Source organism: Panthera leo, chromosome B2 (assembly GCF_018350215.1).
Source record: "Panthera leo isolate Ple1 chromosome B2, P.leo_Ple1_pat1.1, whole genome shotgun sequence".
Taxonomy (NCBI): Eukaryota; Metazoa; Chordata; class Mammalia; order Carnivora; family Felidae; genus Panthera; species Panthera leo.
Window position 1 is genome coordinate 134,227,289 of NC_056683.1, and position 21,008 is coordinate 134,248,296.

General features: G+C 38.3%; 1 protein-coding gene across 1 annotated transcript in view; it reads right to left on the bottom strand.

Annotated features, from left to right (window-relative positions):
* Window positions 1-21,008, bottom strand: part of LATS1 (large tumor suppressor kinase 1) — a 42,098-nt gene that overhangs the window by 12,106 nt on the left and 8,984 nt on the right. The window contains 4 exon segments of the mRNA XM_042940058.1: window positions 1,591-1,620; window positions 1,622-3,102; window positions 6,925-7,072; window positions 19,920-20,408. Of these exon segments, the coding sequence (XP_042795992.1) occupies window positions 1,591-1,620; window positions 1,622-3,102; window positions 6,925-7,072; window positions 19,920-20,261 (2,001 nt within the window). The 5' untranslated portion in view covers window positions 20,262-20,408.

Here is a 21,008-nt window from a genome sequence, read left to right on the forward strand (position 1 = left end):
TGGAACATTTCAAAGAATAGTCAATGTGACTTATGAAGACACCAAAAAACAGATTAAAAACAAAAGCCAACTTCTGAGTAGACATGGGCTACCCGGATTTAGAAGGAAGTTTATTTTTGGCTAGTTTAATAAGAAACTAATTTAAGGGTTAAAATAGAATAGGAATGTAAGAAGTAGAGTCTAATTCTAGAAATGCAAGCCTAATTAGAATATAGCGACCTCATGCTTCTGTTAGGGTGTGCACATTTGCATGCAGTATCTTTTAAGAAGGGTGGCATGCCAGACTTAGTGTAGAACTGTTTCTCTTAAAATCTTACTTGCCTACACAGTAATGGAGGCTACAGAAGTCAGCAAAGCTTCCAACACCATAAAAGTTTAAATCAGCTATTAGTGAAAGTGAAGAGGAAAAAGGAAAAATAAACTAAGAAAATACATACAGACAGACTTTAGTAAGAAATCCTAAGGGCTAAAATATGGATGGGTCGTACAGATTATCATGGTGTTTCTCATCTAAGAAAATTCAATTTATAGCAGGAATAACAATACTGTGAAATCAGATTTAGACAAATCATTTTAAGAGAATGGCTCTCGTGACGCCTAGGTGGCTCAGTTGGTTAAGCGTCTGACTGGCTCAGGTCATGATCTCACAGTTCATGGGTTTGAGCCCGGGCGTCAGACTCTGTGCTAACAGCTCAGAGCCTGGAGCCTGCTTGGGATTCTGTGTCTCCCTCTCTCTCTGCCCCTTCCCTACTCGCACTCTGTCTCTCAAAAATAAATAAAACATTAAAAAAAAATTAAATTTAAAAGAATGGCCCTCAAATTATGTGAGGAAGTTTCATCACAAATTTAAGCCTCTTGGATTCTGAGTGAAAGTTAAATTTGTTTGAACTGTAAAATGTGACAAAAATAGTAACAATGATAGTATCACCATAATATCCAGTGAAGATATGTACATAGAATCACAACAGACTAATTTAAAATGAGTGAGCACTTATTCTTGATCTCCCTTTTAGTGGTTTAATAATTTCAGCATATTTTTCTAGTACATTATAAAAAAATGAAATTAGATGAGGAAATAACTGAAGAGATAAGTCTTTGATACTTTTTAATAAGACCAACCAAATGAATAAACCTGACGAATAAGGTCCCAAAACTACTATAAGTAAAAAAAAAAAAAAAAAAAAGTTTCATATCAAGAGATGTACCCAGATATTTCTAGCTAGTTTAAACAGTTGTAAGAAAATGCATACAACTTAAAAAATAACCTTTGCAAAAAAAAAAAAAAAAAAAAAAAAAAAGAAAGAAAGAACCTTTGCTATTTCCATAAAAAGGGATTATGTACACCTAAATAGCACTCCATAAAGTATATTTTTCTTAATTTATTAGAACTTTATTACAGGAAATGGAGTAAATTTTGAAATACTAAAATAAAATGGTATAATCAAAAGTACGTTAAAGTTTACTGACTTTAAATAATTGATAATGTACTTAGCTATAAAAAGAAGGAAAAAACACTGGACCGATATTTAAAAATAAACACTAAGCAAACAGATGATCAAGTATAAAAATCTGCATTTTAAAAGGTTTTACCCGCATCATTTCATTCTCTAACTGTTTTTTTCCGATGTAGCCGTTGCTGATGAGATTTGAGTACATTTTCTACATGTTGCTCCATAAAGAATTTAAACGCCTGAGGAGAGTAACTTTGAATACGAGATTCCCTTCGCTCTTCATCTTTCTTGTTTTTCCTAACAGTGATGGGTGAAGTTGTAATCTGTTTCTTTTCTTTATCCCCACCATCCATATTTTCGTAACTTTTTTCACTCTCATCTTCCTTGGGCAAGCTGGGCTGATCCTCTTTGCTAGATTTACTGATTGATTCATATGGGGGAACAGATGGGTTTTGGTGTAGCAGATGTTTTGGGTAAGGTGGAGGTGGGCCTTGATAATTTGGAGCCTCAGCAACAGGAGGCATAACAGTCATATTTGAAGTGGTACCCTCAGAAAAAGGACTAGGTTGAACCGTTTGAATTGGCTGGGGTATCCAAGAAGGGTGTGTAGGTGCTAACGCAGTCTGTAGCTCTGGTTTTAATACACGTATACTTTTCACAGGCTGTTGAATAGGAGCTGGTGTAATTGCAGTGACTGTTGTAGCTGAGGGCTGAGAATTAGCAGAATGACTTGTTCTATTTCCTAACGGGTTATTAAAGGAATTTGACCTCACTGGTATGTTAGGTTGCCATGTGGGGATTTCATGCCCACTGCTTGGGGATGACTGGGCTGGAGCGGAAGATGACTGAGGCCACGTTGTTTGCAGTCCAGGTGCATTAATGTTATAAAGTTCCATGTTATGACTGTTTCTGTTTGGTACCATCATAGATTGGGGAATATTTCCATTTGTATATGATGAAGGGGCAGCAGATCCCCCTGTTTGTAAAGCAGAAGAGCTCTGTCCATTAGTTGGGGTCAGAGGATACGGAGGGGGCGGCTGCCGATTCACAGTGCCAGCAGGGACATTTTGGTGTATCATAAAATCAGTTTGACCGCTACCATTCTGAATTCCAGGTCTTCCTGGTGGAAAGTTAAATTTGTTGGAACTCTGCATGATGATAGGTTGTCTGCCAACAGGAACAGAACTAATGCCTCTCTGTCCCTGATTAGGAGGATTCATTGGGGACGTGTTCAGAGGCGGTGGAGGATAGCCCTCCTGCCAGGCTCCAGGTGGAACTGGAGAGATTCGGGAGATTACATATTCCATGTTTCCGGAATAGCGCTTTGTCTGAGAGTTTGGTTCCCACGAGGGAGGAGGTGGAGTTGTACCTCTTGGAGGGGGAGTCTGGCCTCTGGGAGGTGGGGGAGGAGTGACACTCCTTACTTGAGGAGGTGGTGGGGGGTTCACCCTCTGTCCGTTGCTTGGGTGGGCTTGAGCAAATGCTGTTATACCAGATCCTGACAAAGGTCTTCCTACGTCTGTCTGCGAGTTGGGACTTTCGGAACGATAGGCCACGCTTTCTCCTAGTGGTGGGCCATGTCTCTGAGGAACTAAGGATTCTTTGGAACCTTTCCAGCTTTGTTTGCGGTTAACTGGTTGTTGCACACTCCCTATGGTCATAAAACAGAGAAAAAAAAAAGCAGGTTTTTAACATCTTATTTTTTAAAAATTAAGTTTGGAATTCTGACACAGCTAAATGGTAACTCTCTTTCAAGAATTATAAAAATCAAAGTTTAGTACACTAGTATTATTTCACCTTTCAAATTTTACTTATTTTGACTAGGTAATACATTTTCATGGCTAAAAATTCTAGAAGTACAAAAGAATACCCACGTCTGTCCCTTAGCCAACCAGCTTCCTTTCTTGAAGGTAACCATTATCATTAGTAAGATGTTTTAGGGATACACAAGTAAATAGCATACTTCCTACTTCTATTATTATCCCTACTCTTCTTCTTAAAATGTTGAAGATTCTGTATATAAAATGTTTTCTTACTTTAAAAAAGTGTCACCACAGTGTTTCACTGTATGGATATACCCAAATTTATTTAATCAGTTCTCCTACTGAAGAATATTAAGGTTGTTTCTAGTCTTTTGCTATACAAAAAAAAAAAAAAAAAAAAAAAAAGGCATCGAAAAATTTTGTGCAGATATCATTTCATATATACGTTAGGTAGATAAATTATCAGAAGTGGCATTATTGAGCCAAAGTTTTGTCCATTTAAAATTTTAATAGATACAACTACTTTTAAATATATTTCTAAGACACCAGGGGGTAACTAGCTGAACACTAAATATAGATTTTACGGAGTTTCTCTTTACTAAAATTTCCAAATAAATGAAATAGGCAAGAAAATATATGATACTCATACCCGGCCCCCAAATGAAGTTTTTAAAATAGTCTGGATACTTGGAAAAGATCTTTAATACATTTAAAAATATATAAAATACATTTGTATAAAATTCAATATATAGAAATAATACATTACAGAAAGATTAAGTATTTCAGTGTAAAGATGAAACCATACAAGCACTAAGAAAAAAACAAGTGAACATCCAGTAATATTGGGAGTACCTCTTTTGTACCTCTTGGGAAGGTCTTCCCAGGTATGACAAGGATAGAGAACATACAGTAAAGACTGACAGATCTAAATACATAAAACATTTAACAACATTCAAAACAAAATAAGAAACATCTACAAATCTGAAAGGTCAATATCATCCTGGGAGAAAATATATTTAATAACACATATGAGAAAAAAAAGGTAAATGTTCAGAATGTACAGTTTAGGGGCACCTGGTGGCTCAGTGGGTTAAGCCTCTGGCTCTGGATTTGGGCTCAGGTCATGATCTCACAGTTCATGGGATCAAACCCCACATCAGGTTCCATGCTGACAGCAAGGAGCCTGTTTGCGATTCTCTCTCTCCCTCTCTCTTTTCCCCTCCCCCACTCTCTCTCTTTCTCAAAATAAACATTAAAAAAAATGTACAGTGTAACAGTCTATTTCAGCTAGACTGGGCAGCATACTGGGTCTATGACTTGAGGAAAATCATCACTCTGGGCAACCTAGGCAAGTCCTCTGGCCTCCAAGCTCAGTCGCACCTTCCTCAGAGAGTCAGCTGAGGCTAAAGACAACATGTATTCACTCTTCCGGCTTTTACCAGTTAAATCAGAAGTCTCCGCAACCTTCATGTATACTGCCATCTCTGTTCTGCACCTCCCATAAAGCTCTCTGTGTTCTCCCACTTCCCAAACCCTCCCACTATTGCCCTCCAACAAATGCTCCTATATCATAACCTCTGCCCCAAGCTTTCCCACCACCTCCTTAAAGTTGGTTATCTTCTGCTGACATTACTTTCTTTTTGGTCCTTTGCAATTAACAGGTCTTCTTTAAAAATGAACTGAGCTAAAGATGGGATTCTACCTCTTATTATTCCGTCACACTCTTTGGACGCTCATGCTATCTGGGCGGCCACGTTCATTCCTCTCACTTAACGAACTCCTACTTGTTCATCCTCATTCACCCATAGTTTTGACACCTGGTCTACCCTAAGCCCTGCCATCATTCTGTAACTTCAGCATCCACAAGGACGGACCATCCATCACCCTCACCTCTCAGTTCCTTGGTCTCCTCCCCTCGACTCTACCTCAAGTATCATTCCTAAGATAACATTTCTAATTTTGATATCATCCATATCTGCTGCTTTTTTTAAAATCACTTCTTTGAGGTTTATACGCTTGGACCACAACTCTCCTTTCCTATTTAACTACTACTACAAGCATTCTTCAACCCCATTAAGACCTCCATATTAATCCCTACTTCATTAATCCTCTGCTTTCTTTGTGATACACTTTAGCTGTTTTGTTTTTATTATTTTTTTAAGTTTATTTATTTTTGTGCATGTGAGAGTTGAAAGACAGGGCTTTCAACTGTGCAGAGTTGAAGTGGGCTCTGTGCTGACATCAGAGAGCCCTATCCAGGGCTCGAACCTATGAACTGTGAGATCATGACCTGAGCCAAAGTTGGACACTTAACTGAATGAGCCACCCAGGCACCCCCACTTTATCTAATTTAAATCCATGGTCCACTACTTCTTCCTTTCCTCTGTATTCCCTTTTCTCTTCTCATTTCTATTCATTCATTAAATTTTTATTGAGCATCTAATTAATCTAAGTACAGTGGTGAACAAATAATATCCCTGGCCCCATGGAACTTCCATTCTTGGGGGAGAAGACTGACAATGATAACAAACAAATAAATAAACAAGGTAGGGGTGCCTGGGGGGCTGAGTCAGTTAAGCTTCTGACTCTTGGTTTCAGCTCAGGTCATGATCTCACAGTTTTGTGAGTTCAAGCCCCACATCAGGCTCTGAGCTGGCAGTGTCTCCCTCTGCCCCTTCCCCACTCACACTGTCTCTCTCAAAATAAATAAATAAACAAAAAATAAATAAACAAGGTAATATCTGTGTATTGATAAATCCAATGAAGGAACCATAAATGGCGTCAAATGATATCGAGAGTAACAGGACAGAAAGGGATGACATTCAGAACAGAAAAGGCTCCACCAAGCAGATGAATTAAGAGTAGGCAAAAGTCCTAAACTGGGAGCTTGGTATTTTCCAAGAACAAAAAGAAACCCAGTATGACTGGAGAGAAGTAAATGAAGGGAAGTGGGGTACTGGATAAAGCCTGAGAACATCAAGGCCATCAAGAGGTGTCTGGAAGGAATGAAAAGCCACTAAAGGTAGAGGAGGAATATGCTCTGATTAAGAATTTAAATTATAAATTACACTTTTATCAACATTCTGAACTCCCTTTATCGATCTTATTTGTACCTGTTTAGAACTCTACTCACAGATGATTCCAGTTACCCACTTTTTTCTCACACCTGCCAGAAAAGGTGGAGTGAAGTGCAGACTATATTCCACTATAAATTCAACGATCAGCATCATCAAATGGCTTTAGCACCGTCAGGAAATTCTACTGATTCTTTTGGTCTCCACTACAACTCTCCCCTGTTCTGAGTCTCCTCAAATCACCTGTCCCATTCCTCACCCACCACTCCAGACAAATGACCTGATTTTACACTTCAGAGAAAGCTGAAGGCATCAGAAAGGAACTCCTTATCTTCCCTACATCACCTAAGCCTGTTTGTTCTCATTAAAGCAAAGTGGTTGTTTCTCTTCCTCTGTAATATGCTAACAATCTGGGGAGGGGCAGTGAGAGAGGGGGACAGAGGATGTGAAGTGGGCTCTGCACTGACAGCAGCAAGCCTGATGAGGGGTTGAGCTCACCAACTGCAAGATCATGACCTGAGCCAAAGCTGGACAGTCAACCAAATGAGCCACCCAGGTGCCCCGAGAGTTGATACATTGAAATGATTCTAAAATAATACTATTAAGAAATGAGAAAAAAAATGTCTGATTAATCACCTGGTTTCAAGCTGGCATTGAGAGGTCTGGCAGCTGCTGCAGCCATCTGTTCCCGGCGAGGATCTTGGTAACTCATTTTACTAATGAATTCAATTGCTGCCTCTATACTTCTGTTGTTAGTTTTCTGAAGAGCTTGTATAACCATATCCTGGTATGAAGTTTAAAAAAAAAGACACAAAGTTTGAATCTGATAATTAATTAAGAGGCAAAGAGCACTATGAACTCCACCAGAGAAATTCATAATTAGGAATAACAGGGCCCCAAACCATATGAATGTCCTGTTTGTAAAACTACTACAAACATCCATACAAACTCAAAGTAAAAAAGAAAATAAATCTTCAAATCTTTCACATGTTTAATATTTTCACCTTTATGTAACATATTAAAATTTCTGGGGCAATCACAGCAACATAACTGATTATTTCCCATTCTTAATTTCATCCTTACACAAAGAAGACTGTCAGATTGTTAAAAATGTATCAAACGAAATACTGGAAGCCACTCTTTTGTATCATTAAAGTATTTTAGTAGTCACCTCTGTCACTGTCTTTACTAGTAAAAGAGCTATATAGTTTTTGCTTCTATCCTTAGGGCTTCCATTTTTAGAGAACCTTATTTACAAGGACATATATCTAGAACAAATGGTAGAAAAAACACTTAGACTGCATATAATTATGTGATGAAGACTTTCGGAAGCTGCATGGTATGATGAAAAAGCAGAGAGTTTGGAACTAAACAAGTGAGTTTGCGTTCCAGCAGCCTCACATTACTATGCTTTTGTTTTTTATGATTAGAAGCAAAAATACATTGCAGTGATTGCGTGGCCCACTTTAGAACTGTATCAACTTTGGAAAATTATTGAACATTTCAAAGCTCAATTTCTTCATCTGCAATACACTCACAGTGTTGATGGGAGGACTAAATAAGAAAACACGTAGGGTGCCTGGGTAGCTCAGTTGTTGAACATCCAACTTTGGTTCAGGTCATAAACTCACAATTGGTGAGTTCGAGCCCCACATCGGGCTAGCTGCTGTCAGCGCAGAGCCTGCTTTGGATTCTCTACCCCTCCCTTGCTCGTGCTCTTTCTCTCTCAAAGATAACTAAACATTAAAAAAAAAAAAAAAAAAAGAAGGGCACCCAGGGGGTGGTTCAGTCAGTTAAAGCATCCGACTTCAGCTCAGGTCATGATCTCACAGTTCGTGGGTTCAAGCCCTACATCAGGCTCTGTGCTGACAGCTCAGAGCCTGGAGCCTGTTTCAGATTCTGTGTCCCCCTCTCTCTCTGCCCACCCCCACTGTGTTCAGTCTCTGTCTTTCAAAAATGAATAAACATTAAAAATATAACATTTATTAAAAAAAAAAGAAGAAAACCTGTAAAAGCACATAAGCACAGGGACTGGAGATCAGATATGGGTTGTCCTCCTGCCCTGCTCCTTGCCCTTTGTATGTAAACCTAAATTATACACTAACATGCAGAAAATATATGGACAGGCTTTTTTCAAGAGGGAGGCACATATTTACTTGTCATAGAAGAGCTAGTATTTCAAACAATATTTTAAAGTGAGAAATGGCTTAGTAAGACTAACGGGTGAACAGACTGCTGACAGACAACCCTCCTAATGAAACGACTAGGGTGAGACCAACCAAAAAAAAAAAAGGTTGTGGCAGAGACTTGCTGCCTACTCAAGATCCATTTTCCCTTTCTTGGAAAAAGTTACAGATTTTGTTGGAAGAAGTCTTCCTTATAGCTATAGTGGCCAAATGACAATTCTGACAATGAAACAAAAACAAGGATTTGTGGAAGAGTGTTGCTATCCCTGATTTTAGGTACTGGTACTTCCTGTATCCTGTTTTGTAGATAATAGATACGACATCTGTGCTAGAGCATGATGCCACCAACAAGGAAAATTCAAGAAACTCTTAAGAATCCTATGTTCTGACATCTTCAAGAGGCTGAACCAATACTAGCTATATAAACTGAGTCACTATTTTGTTTAAATCATTACTATTTGGATTTTTGTTAAAAGCAACCAAACTCAATCCTTAACTGATACAAAAGTTACAGTGTGATCACATTTTATGCCTATCAGACTTCTGCAATTTTGTAGTGAGACACAAAAGAATTAATAAGTTTCACTTTGTGTACAACTTTAATACAAATCACCCCAAATTAAAAATCAGCAGGGAGTGCTTAACTTCTAGCTAAGCCATACAAAAAAAAATAGATTCAAAATGGATGAAAGACCTAAATGTGAGCCAGGAAACCATAAAAATCTTAGAGAGCACAGGCAGCAACCTCTTTGACCTCTGCTGGAGCGACTTCTTACTGGACACATTGCCATTGCCAGAGGCAAGGGATATAAAAGTCAATATGAACTATAGGGACTTCATCAAGATAAAAGGCTTCTGCACAGCAAAGGAAACAATCAACAAAACTAAAAGGCAGCCCACGGAGAAGGGGAGAAGATATTTACAAATGACGTATCTGATAAAGGGTTAGTATCCACAATCTAGATCAACTCAACACCCAAAAAAACACAAATAATCCAGTGAAGAAATGGACAAAAGACATGAATAGCCACTTTTCCAAAGAAGACATCCAGAGAGCTAACAGAAACATGAAACAATGCTCAATAGCTCATCATCAGGGAAATACAAATCAAAACCACAATGAGATACCACCTCACACCTGTCACAATGGCTAATATTAACAACACAAGAAACAACAGGTGTTGGTAAGGATGTGGAGAAAGAGGAACCCTCTTGCATTGTTAGTGGGAATGCAACTGGGGCAGTCACTCTAGAGAACAGTATGGAAATTCTTAGGGACGTCTGGGTGGCTCAGTCGGTTAAGCGTCGGACTTTGGCTCAGGTCATGATCTTGCAGTCCATAAGTTTGAGCCCCACATTGGGCTGTGTGCTGACAGCTCAAAGCCTGAAGCCTGCTTCAGATTCTGTCTCCCTCTCTCTCTGCCCCTCCCCTGCTCACTCGCTCTCAAAATAAATAAACATTAAAAAGAAAGGAAGAAAAACAGTATGAAAGTTCCTCAAGTTAAAAATAGAATTACCTTATGATCCAGGAATTGCACTACTAGATATTTACACAAAGGATACAAAAATACAGATTCAAAATGCACCCCAATGTTTATAGCAGAATTATCAACAACAGTCAAACTATGGAGAGGGCCCAAATGTCCACCAACTGATGAATGGATAAAGATGTGGTATATGTATACAACAGAATATTACTCAGCCACCAAAAAGAATGAAATCTTGCCATTTGCAAGCACATGGATGGAACTAGAGTATATTATGCCAGGCAAAATAAGTCAGTCAGAGAAAGACGAATACCATATGATTTCACTCATACATGGAATTTTAGAAACAAAACAGATAAACATATGGGAGGGGAGAAAAAAAGAGAGAGAGAAGGAAACAAACCATAAGAGACTCTCCCCCCCACCCCCAATAAGAGACTCTTAAAGACAGAGAACAAACCCGAGGATTGATGGAGGGAGATGGGTGGGGGATAGACTAGATGGGTGATGAAGGAGGGCACTTGTTAGGATGAGCACTGGGTGTTGCACGTAAGTAATGAATCCCTGAATTCTACCCCTGAAACCAACATTGCACTGTATGTTAACTAATTAGAATTTAAATAAAAATTTGCAAAGAAAAATAAATCCACCAACTGATGAATGGATAAAGAAGTTGTGGTTTATATATACAATGGAATACCACTTGGCAATGAGAAAGAATGAAATCTGGCCATTTGTAGCAATGGGGATGGAACTGGAGAGTGTTATGCTAAGTGAAATAAGTCAGGCAGAGAAAGACAGATACCGTATGTTTTCACTCTTATGTGGATCCTGAGAAACTTAACAGAAGACCATGGGGGAGAAGAAGAGGGGAAAAAAAGTTACAGAGAGGGAGGGAGGCAAACCATAAGAGACTCTTAAATACTGAGAACAAACTGAGGGTTGATGGGGGGTGGGGGAGGGGGAAAGTGGGTGATGGGCACTGAGGAGGGCACTTGTTGGGATGAGCACTGGGTGTTGTATGGGACCCAATTTGACAATAAATTATATTTTTAAAAATATAAATAAATACAAGAAAAGAAAGATAAATAAATAAAACTGGTTAGGCCAAATGAACTATATTCATGCTACTCTCCCACAGCAGTGTCATCTCACTTGGTAAGAAAAACTGGCACCCAACATCCTTTTTCAATATTGTGGGAACCATATTCTTGTTAATTACACTAGAATTTTAGCTGGTGATTATTATGCTGGCTTTTACTTTTGAAAAGTTATTGCTATATGTCAAAATATTTTTTACATCTGTTAACAGTATTGACCAAAGTTCCAAAAGTGGAGTGTTAGTACCAGTGTGAAAAAGAGCACTCTCATATCAGTAACTTTGGAATAGAAGTTTCATGTGATAGGAAACATTGTGTCCACATTACTATGGTTGTTTTCATGCTTAGAAGCAAAAATACACCCCACTGATTATAGATTTACGTGCTCCAAGAATGCATCAATCCTGTTTAACATTTATTCCTACAAAGAACTTAATCTCAAAATATTTGAGATTTTTAAAAAAAATTTAATTATATGAGAAAGAGTGGGGAAGGGGCTGAGAGAGAGGGAGACAGGGCATCCGAAGCAGGCTCTGTGCTGACAGCAGACTTGAACTCACAAACCGTGAGATCTTGACCTGAGCCGGTCGGACCCTTACTGACTGAGCCACTCAGGCGCCCCTGAGGTTTTAATCTTAAAGACCACTAGAAACATACTCTCAAAAAATTGCAACAGCTTTGAACCTGGTGTAAAGGAACAGATAGGATTTATGAAATGATAAAATAGTGAGGTGAAAACTGGACAAAAATTTTAAAGCACCAAGTTAGAAACTTAAATTCTTCAATATAAAGAGAAGCTATCAGAATGAGTGATTCAAGGAGGCAGCAGAAAAAATTTGCCATACCATATTCTCTATATCACCATGGAGATAAATACTACTCTAACTTCATTATTTGGACAAATGAGGATTGACAAATGCCTAAATGCTTTTAGTAAAACAACTTTGCTTAAGGGATTATTAATGTCAATAAGGTGACAATTTTGAAGTGTATGGTGGTAATAAAGCTAACATATCTTTGTTAATGTAAAGTAATGATTGTTATTATTGCCAACAGATAAAGAATAGGCTATTGACCTAAATGAAGTTAAGTCAAAGAAAGACTTAATACCATGATTTCACTTATATATGGAATCTAAGAAACAAATGAATAAAGAAAAAAAAAAACCAGACTCTTAAATACAGAGAATTGGTGGTTGCTGGAGAGGAGGTGGGTAAGGGGATGAGCAAAATAGATAAAGAGGTACAAGAGGTACACACTTAATAATATTCTAATAACATCGTATGAAGACAGATGGTGACTACACTTACCACAGTACCCAATGCATAATGTATAGAATTGTCAAATCAACATGTTACATACTTGAAACTAATAATACTATATGCCAATTACACTAAAAAAAAAAACAACAGAGCATTAACTAATGCTTTAGATTTCTGAAAACAGTTTACATTACAGAAAGAATTTTTAAGTTCCTTAAAGGAATAGACCATGTTCGATATGACTCATTCTGCTGACTGAATAGTTCACACACAATAAGAAATACATAGCTACTAAGGTGACTTCTCTGACATAACTCATTACTACTTAGGAGTCTTTATAGCCATGTGACTTTCTAAATGCTCTTTTCCTAGCAATATATAAAAGGAAAGAATAAGGTCAACGATTGCCTTCTGGCTAAGGGATTAGGGAAAAAGTACTCTGGAGAAACTCCATGTGAGCCATTTCCTTAATTCTCCAACTACTAACCAGGAAAACATCACAGGTCCTCTCCTCCTCTCTCTCTATATATTTTCAGGTACAAATTTAGTATTTTTAGAACCCGTAAGCATAAAAATGATAGTAAATAATATTAATCAAATGGATGAACAGAGTAGGCCAGAAAGATTCATCTTTTTTCTCCATGGTTTAAGTGGAATCTCCCTTTTAAAATTCTTTACTATAATGCATACTTAAGTTCTGAACATTAGAGATATCTGAAAATGTTACCAATATTAACAATAGAAAGAATTTTAAAGGTAATTATCTTTATGTAGTGGAGCTAAAAATAATTTTTGTTTCTTCTTTACATTTTTAAATTTTTGACAGGAATAGGTACTTTTATAATCAGTAAAAAAAGTTACTGTAACTTTAAGGAAAACATAATACTTGCTCATTCACATTTACATTTTCCATGGGCAATTTGTATCCAAAATGATTTCTGCCACCTAAAATATTCACAGAAAGTATGTAATCATGCAAAATAAATTTTGTTAATAACCGAAACAAAATATATATGTATATGTATGTATGTGAGCATATATATATGTGTATATATATGCTATGAAAAACTTTCAATATGAATTCTAAAGGTAAATATTAAAGACTTGGCCTAATTTACATGAACTGAAATTTCATTAAAGTAAAACTTAGAAGAGAACTCAGTGATTCATTAAAAAGGAATAGCATCCCAATCACAGGGGTCCCAGAAGATGAAGAGAGAGAAAAAGGGGTAGAAGGTTTATGTGAGCAAATCACAGCAGAAAACTTTCCTAACCTGGGGAAAGAGACAGACATCAAAATCTAGGAAGCACAGAGAACTCCCATTAGATTCAATAAAAACTGACCATCAACAAGACATATCGTAGTCAAATTCACAAAACAGACAGACAAGTAAAGAATCATGAAAGTGGCAAGGGAAAAAAAAGTCCTTAACCTACAGGGGAAGACAGATCAGGTTCACAGCAGACCTATCCACAGAAAGGAGTGGCAGGATATATTGTGCTGAATTAGAAAAATATGCAGCCAAGAATTCTTTATCCAGCAAGGCTATCATTCAAAATAGAAGGAGAGAGGGGTGCCTGGGTGGCTCAGTCGGTTAGGCCTCCGACTTCGGCTCAGGTCATGATCTCGCGGTCTGTGAGTTCGAGCCCCGCGTCGGGCTCTGTGCTGACCACTCAGAGCCTGGAGCCTGTTTCGGATTCTGTGTCTCCCTCTCTCTCTGACCCTCTTTCATTCATGCTCTGTCTCTGTCTCAGAAATAAATAAATGTTAAAAAAAAATTAAAAAACAAAAACAAAATAGAAGGAGAGATAAAGAGTTTCCCAGACAAACAAAAACTAAAGGAGTTCCTGACCACCAAACCAGCCCTGCAAGAAATTTTAAGGGGGGGACTCCCTGAGGGGAGAAAAGATGAAACAAAACAAAACCAAAGCAACAAAGACTAGAAAGGACCAGAGAACGTCACCAGAAACTCCCAAGTATATAGGCAACACAATGGCAATAAATGCGTATCTTTCAGTAGTCACTCTAAATGTCAATGGACTAAATGCTCCAATCAAAAGACATAGGGCAACAGAATGGAGGAGAAAACAAGATCCATCTATATGCTATTTACAAGAGACCCATTTTAGACCTAAAGACACCATCAGATTGAAAGTAAAGGGATAGAGAACCATCTATCATGCTAATGGTCGCCAAAAGAAAGCCAGAGCAGCCATACTTCTATGAGACAATCTAGATTTTAAAATAAATTCTGTGGGGCGCCTGGCTGGCTCAGTCGGTTGAGCGTCCGACTTCGGTTCAGGTCATGATCTCACGGTTTGTAGTTCAAGCCCCACGTCAGGCTTTGTGCTGACAGCTCAGAGCCTGGGGCCTGCTTCGGATTCTGTGTCTCCCTCTCTCTCTGCTCCTCCCACGCTCACACTCTGTCTCTCTCACCTTCAAAAATAAATAAACATTAAAAACAAAATTTAAAAAAATAAAAAAATAAAATAAAGACTGTAACAAGAGATGAAGGGTATTTTATCATAATTAAGGGGTCTATCCCCCAAGATGACCTAGCAATTGTAAACATTTATGTCCCCAACTGGAAGCACACAAATACATAAATCAATTAATCACAAACATAAAGAAACTCATTGACAATAATACCGTAACAGTAGGGAACTTCAACATCCCACTTACAGTGGACAAGATCATCTAAGCAGAACATCGAGAAGGAAACAATGGCTTTGAAGGACACACTGGACCGGATGGTCTTAACAGATATATTCAGAACATTTCATCCTAAAGCAGTAGAATACACATTCTTCTCAAGTGCACATGGATCATTATCCAGATTAGATCACATACTGGGACACAAATCAGCCCTCAACTAGTACAAAAAGATCGATATCATACCGTGCATATTTTCAATGTTTATTTATTACTGAGATAGAGACAGAGCATGAGTGGGGGAGGGGCAGAGAGAGAGAGCGGGGGCGGGGGGGGGGGGGGCGCACAGAACCCGAAGCAGGCTCCAGGCTCTGAGCTGTCAGCACACAGCCCAACGCAGGGCTCGAACTCACAGACCGGGAGATCATGACCTGAGCTGAAGCCAGACGCTCAACCGACTGAGCCACCCAGGCGCCCCAAGTGTTCATACTGTGCATATTTTCAGACCACAATGCTATGAAACTCGAAATCAACTACAAGAAAAAATTTGGAAAGACAACAAATACTTGGAGACTAAAGAACATCCTACTGAAGAATGGATGGGTTAACCAAGAAGTTAAAGAGGAAATAAAAAGTATATGGAAGCCAATGAAAATGATAATACCACAGCCCAAAGCTCTGAGACACAGCAAAGGTGGTCACAAGAGGGAAGTATATAGCAATCCAACCCTTCCTAAATAAGAAGAAAGGTCTCAGATACACAACCTAACCTTATACCTTAAAGAGCTAGAAAAAGAACAGCAAATAAAACCCCAAACCAGCAGAAGACGGGAAATAGTAAAGATTAGAGCAGAAATCAATGCTGTCTAAATCAAAAAAATAGAACAAATCAATGAAACAGGAGCTGGTTCTTTAAAAGAATTAACAAAATTGATACCCCCCCCAGCCAGTTTGATCAAAAAGAAAAAGGAAAGGACCCAAATAAATAAAATCAAGAATAAAAGAGGAGAGATCACAACCAACACTGCAGAAATACAAACAATAGTAAGAGAATATTATGAGCAAGTATATGCCAATAAAATGGGCAATCTGGAAGAAATGGACAAATTCCTAGAAACATATAAACTACCAAAACCGAAACAGGAAGAAATAGAAAATTTGAACAGACCCATAACCCATTAAGAAATAGAATTAGTAATCAAAAATTTCCCAAAAAACAAGAATTCAAAGCCAGATGGCTTTCCAGGGGAATCCTACCAAACATTTAAAGAAGAGTTTAACACCTATTCTCTTAAGCTGTTCCAAAAAATAGAAATGGAAGGAAAACTTCCAAACTCTTTCTATGAAGCTAGCATTACCTTGATTCCAAAACCAGACGAAGACCCACTAAAAAGGAGAAAGAACTACACACCAATTTCCCTGATGAACATGTATGCAAAATCCTTGACAAGATACTAGCTAATGGGATCCAACAATACATTAAAAAAATTATTCACCACAACCAAGTGGGATATATACCTGGGATGCAGGGCTGGTTCAATATCCACAAAACAATCAATGTGATATATCACATCAATAAAAGAAAGGACAAGAACCACATGATCCTCTCAACAGATGCAGAGAAACCATCTGACAAAATACAGCATCCTTTCTTGATAAAAACCCTCAAGAAAGTAGGGATGGAAGGATCATACCTCGAGATCCTAAAAGCCATATATGAAAGACCCACCATTAATATCATCCTTAATGGGGAAAAAATGAGAGCTTTCCCCCTAAGATCAGGAACATGACAGGGATGTCCACTCTTGCAACTGTTATTCAACATAGTATTGGGAAGTGCTCACCTCAGCAATCAGACAACAAAAAGGAATAAAAGGCATCCAAATAGGCAAAAAGGAAGTCAAACTTTCACTCTTCACAGACGACATGATACTCTATATGGGAAACCCAAAAGATTCCACCAAAAAACTGCTAGAACTGATCCATGAATTCAGCAAAGTCACAGAATATAAAATCAACGTACAGAAATTGGTTGCATTTCTATACACCAATAATGAAGAAGCAGAAAGAGAAATCAAGGAATCGATCCCTTTACAATTGCACCAAAAACTATAAAATTTCTACGGATAAACCTAACCAACGGGGTGAAAAATCTATACATTGAAAACTATAGAAAGCTTATGAAAGAAACTGAAGACACACACAAAAAAAGAAAAATATTCCATGCTCCTGGATAGGAAGAACAAATATTATTAAAATATCAACATTTACCCAAAGCAATCTGTATATTCGATGCTATCCCTATCAAAGTAACACCAGCATTCTTCACAGAGCCAGAACAAACAATCCAAAAATTTGTATGGAACCACAAAAGACCCTGAATACCCAAAGCAATCCTGAAAAAGAAAACCAAAGCTGCAGGCATCACAATCCCGGACTTCAAGACGTATTACAAAGCTGTAATCATCAAGACAGTATGGTACTGGCACAAAAACAGACACTTAGATCAATGGCACAGAATAGAGAACCCAGAAATGGACCCACAAACGTATGGCCAACTAATCTTTGACAAAGCAAGAAAGAATATTCAATGGAATAAAGACAGTCTCTTCAGCAAGTGGTGATGGGAAAATTGGACAGCGACATGCAGAAAAACGAACCTGGACCACTTTCTTACACCATACACAAAAATAAACTCAAAATGGATGAAAGACCTAAATGTAAGACAGGAAGCCATCAAAATCCTAGAGTAGAAAGCAGGCAAAAACCTTTCTGACATCAGCTGTAGCAACTTCTTAACACGTCTCCAGAGGCAAGGGAAACAAAAGCAAAAATGAACTATTGGGACCTCATCAAGATAAAAAGTTTCTGCACAGCAAAGGAAACAATCAACAAAAGTAAAAGGCAACAAATGCAATGGGAAAGGTATTTGCAAATGACGTATCAGATAAAGGGTTAGTATCCAAAATCTATAAAGAACTTATGAAACTCAACACCCAAAAAAACAAATAATCTCGTGAAGAAATGGGCAAGAGACATGAATAGACACTTTTCCAAAGAAACCATCCAGATGGCTAACAGAAACATAAAAAAAATGCTCAACATCACTCATCATCAGGGAAATACAAATCAAAACCACAATGAGATACAACCTCACACCAGTCAGAATGGCTAAAATTGACAACACACAATTCTGGGGCGCCTGGGTGGCTCAGTTGGTTGAGCTTCCGACTTTGACTCAGGTCATGATCCCATGGTTTGTGAGTTCGAGCCCCATGTTGGTCTCTGTGCTGACAGCTCAGAGCCTGAAGCCTGCTTCCCATTCTGTGTCTCCCTCTCTCTCTGACCCTCCCCCCGTTCATGCTCTCTGTCTCAAAAATAAATAAACATTAAAAAAAATAAAAAAAAACAAAAACAAAAAAACACAAGAGGGGCACCTGGGTGGCTCAAGTTGGTTAAGCATCCAACTTCGACTCAGGTCATGATCTCACAGTCCATAGGTTGGAGTTTCCTGTCGGGCTCTGTGCTGACAGCTCAGAGCCTGGAGCCTGCTTTGGATTCTGTGTCTGTCTGTCTGTCTGTCTGTCTCTCTCCCTCTCTCTCTCTCTGCCCCTCCCCCACTCACACTCTGTCTCTCTCAAAAATAAATAAACATTAAAAACTTTTTTAGAAATAATAACATAAAATAAATTAACAACACAAGAAACACCAGATGTTGGCAAGGATGCAGAGGAAGAGGATCTCTTTTGCACTGCTGGTGGGAATGCAAAGTGGTGCAGCCACTCTGGAAAACAGTATGAATATTCCTCAAAAAGCTAAAAATAGAACTACCCTATGACCCAGCAATTGCACTAGTATTTATCCAAGGGATACAAGTGTGCTGTTTTGAAAGCGCACATGCACCCCAATGTTTATAGCAGCACCATCGACAATAGCCAAAGTATGGAAAGAGCCCAAATGTCCATCAACAGATGAGTGGAGGGAGAAGATGTGGCACGTATATATACAATGGAGCATTACTCGGCAATCAAAAAGAACGGAATCTTGCCATTTGCAACAACGTGGATAGAACTAGAGGGTATTACGCTAAGTGAAATTAGTCAGAGAAAGACAAGTATCGTATGACTTCATTCATATGTGGAATTTAAGATACAAAACAGATGAACATAAGGGAAGGGAAATCAAAAATAATATAAAAACAGGGAGGGGGACAAAACATAAGAGACTCTTAAATATAAATATCAAACTGAGGGTTGCTGGAGGGGTTGAGGGTGGAGGCATGACTGAATGGGTAAGGGGCATTGAGGGAGACACTTGTTGGGATGAGCACTGGGTATTATACATAGGGGATGAAACACTGGAATCTACTCCGGAAATCATTATTGCACTATATGCTAACTAACTTGGATGTAAATTAAAAAATAAAAAATGAAATAGAACAAAACAAAATAAAACTTCTAAATTCCAGCAGATTGAGCAACATGTAAATTTTTAGTTTTGTGAATGTGGGCCTGAATGTGATGTGAACGTCACTGCTTAATGAAACCCTGATTATACTTCTTTCTCTGTAGTATAAACTTTAACTTCAGATGTTTCGAGCTGTCATTTCTACACAGCTCCCCAAAGCTCCTACTGCAGGCAGAGAAGTCCCTACCTACTCTTGTCTTCCCCTGTGGCTTTCTTCAACAGCACTTACATTCTGACTTCATGACTTGACCTTTTAAGTCCCAGAAACCACAGAGAAAACTAAAGAAATAGTTATTTGATTTTGTTTTACTAATTAATGGAATTGTAAACAACATTCTTTGCTGACAGAGTATACAAATTCGTATACATAGTTAAATTGTCTCAAAGGAATTATTTTGCCAGAAGATCACCTAAAAAGTGTTAGGTAGTAGTGTAAGATAAGAAAAATTCTTTCTTTTCTTTTTAAAAATTCCTACCTCATCAAATCCAGCAGCTTGCAAATCTTGAAGCATTTGTGGATTAACTTCTGAAGTACTCCGACTTGTTTCATTTGCAAACGGTTGTAGAGAGTTTCGAATTTCCAGTAAGGCTTTATGATGGGTCCCGAATTTGGGTGGATTTCTAACTTGTCGAGGATCTTCAGTTGACATTTTACTTATGTTATGCTCAGCTTTAGCAGCATCTGATGGTTTGGATAAATTCCTAAGGGATTCCCGAATTTCTTGCAACATTTGCCGGCTACTGCCAGAGTAGTTACTGGCAGGAAAGGTCTTAGGCCTCATTTGTCTATATCCTTCTGGCTTTTCACTCCTCTTCATGAAAACATCTATATTTATAACCCACACAAAGGACTTCTTTAAGAGCTACTTGATAGATTCAGAGCTTTCTCTTGAGCAAAACTGAAAAAGATCCTTAGCAGAAGTCGCCAGGAATGATCAAATTCTTCACAGTCGGAATAATTAACCCTATAAAAGAAAAATAAATAAAAAGTATAAAATGATTAATAAAGCAGTACCATGTATTTGGGGGGAAAACACTGATTTAGTAGTTAGAGACCTGTGTTATAATTCTGGCTCCATTAAGGATGGATGCAACAAGTTAGTTAACCTTTGTGCCAATTTCTTAATCCATAAAATCACCTCAAGTACTGGTTGTGGTGATAAAATGTAATTTTAAGAGTGCTTAGCTGGGGTGCCTGGCTGGCTCGGTTGGAAGAGCATGTGATTGTTGATCTCAGGGTCACTGAATTTGAGCCCCATGTTTGGTGTAGAGAGTACTTAAATAAATTAAAAACTTAAAAAAAAAAGTGTGCTTAGTAAGCATATAAAGTATACACAAATGGGGCATCTCGGTGGCTCAGTCAATTAAGTGGCCACCTTCAGCTCATGATCTCATGATTCACGAGTTCGAGCCCCACATTGGGCTCTATGCTGATAGCTCAGAGCCTGGAGCCTGCTTTTTGGATTCTGTGTCTCCCTCTCTCACTGCCCCTCCCCCGCTCATGCTCTGCCTCAGTCTCTCTCTCTCAAAAATCAACATTAAAAAAAAGTATATACAGATATAAG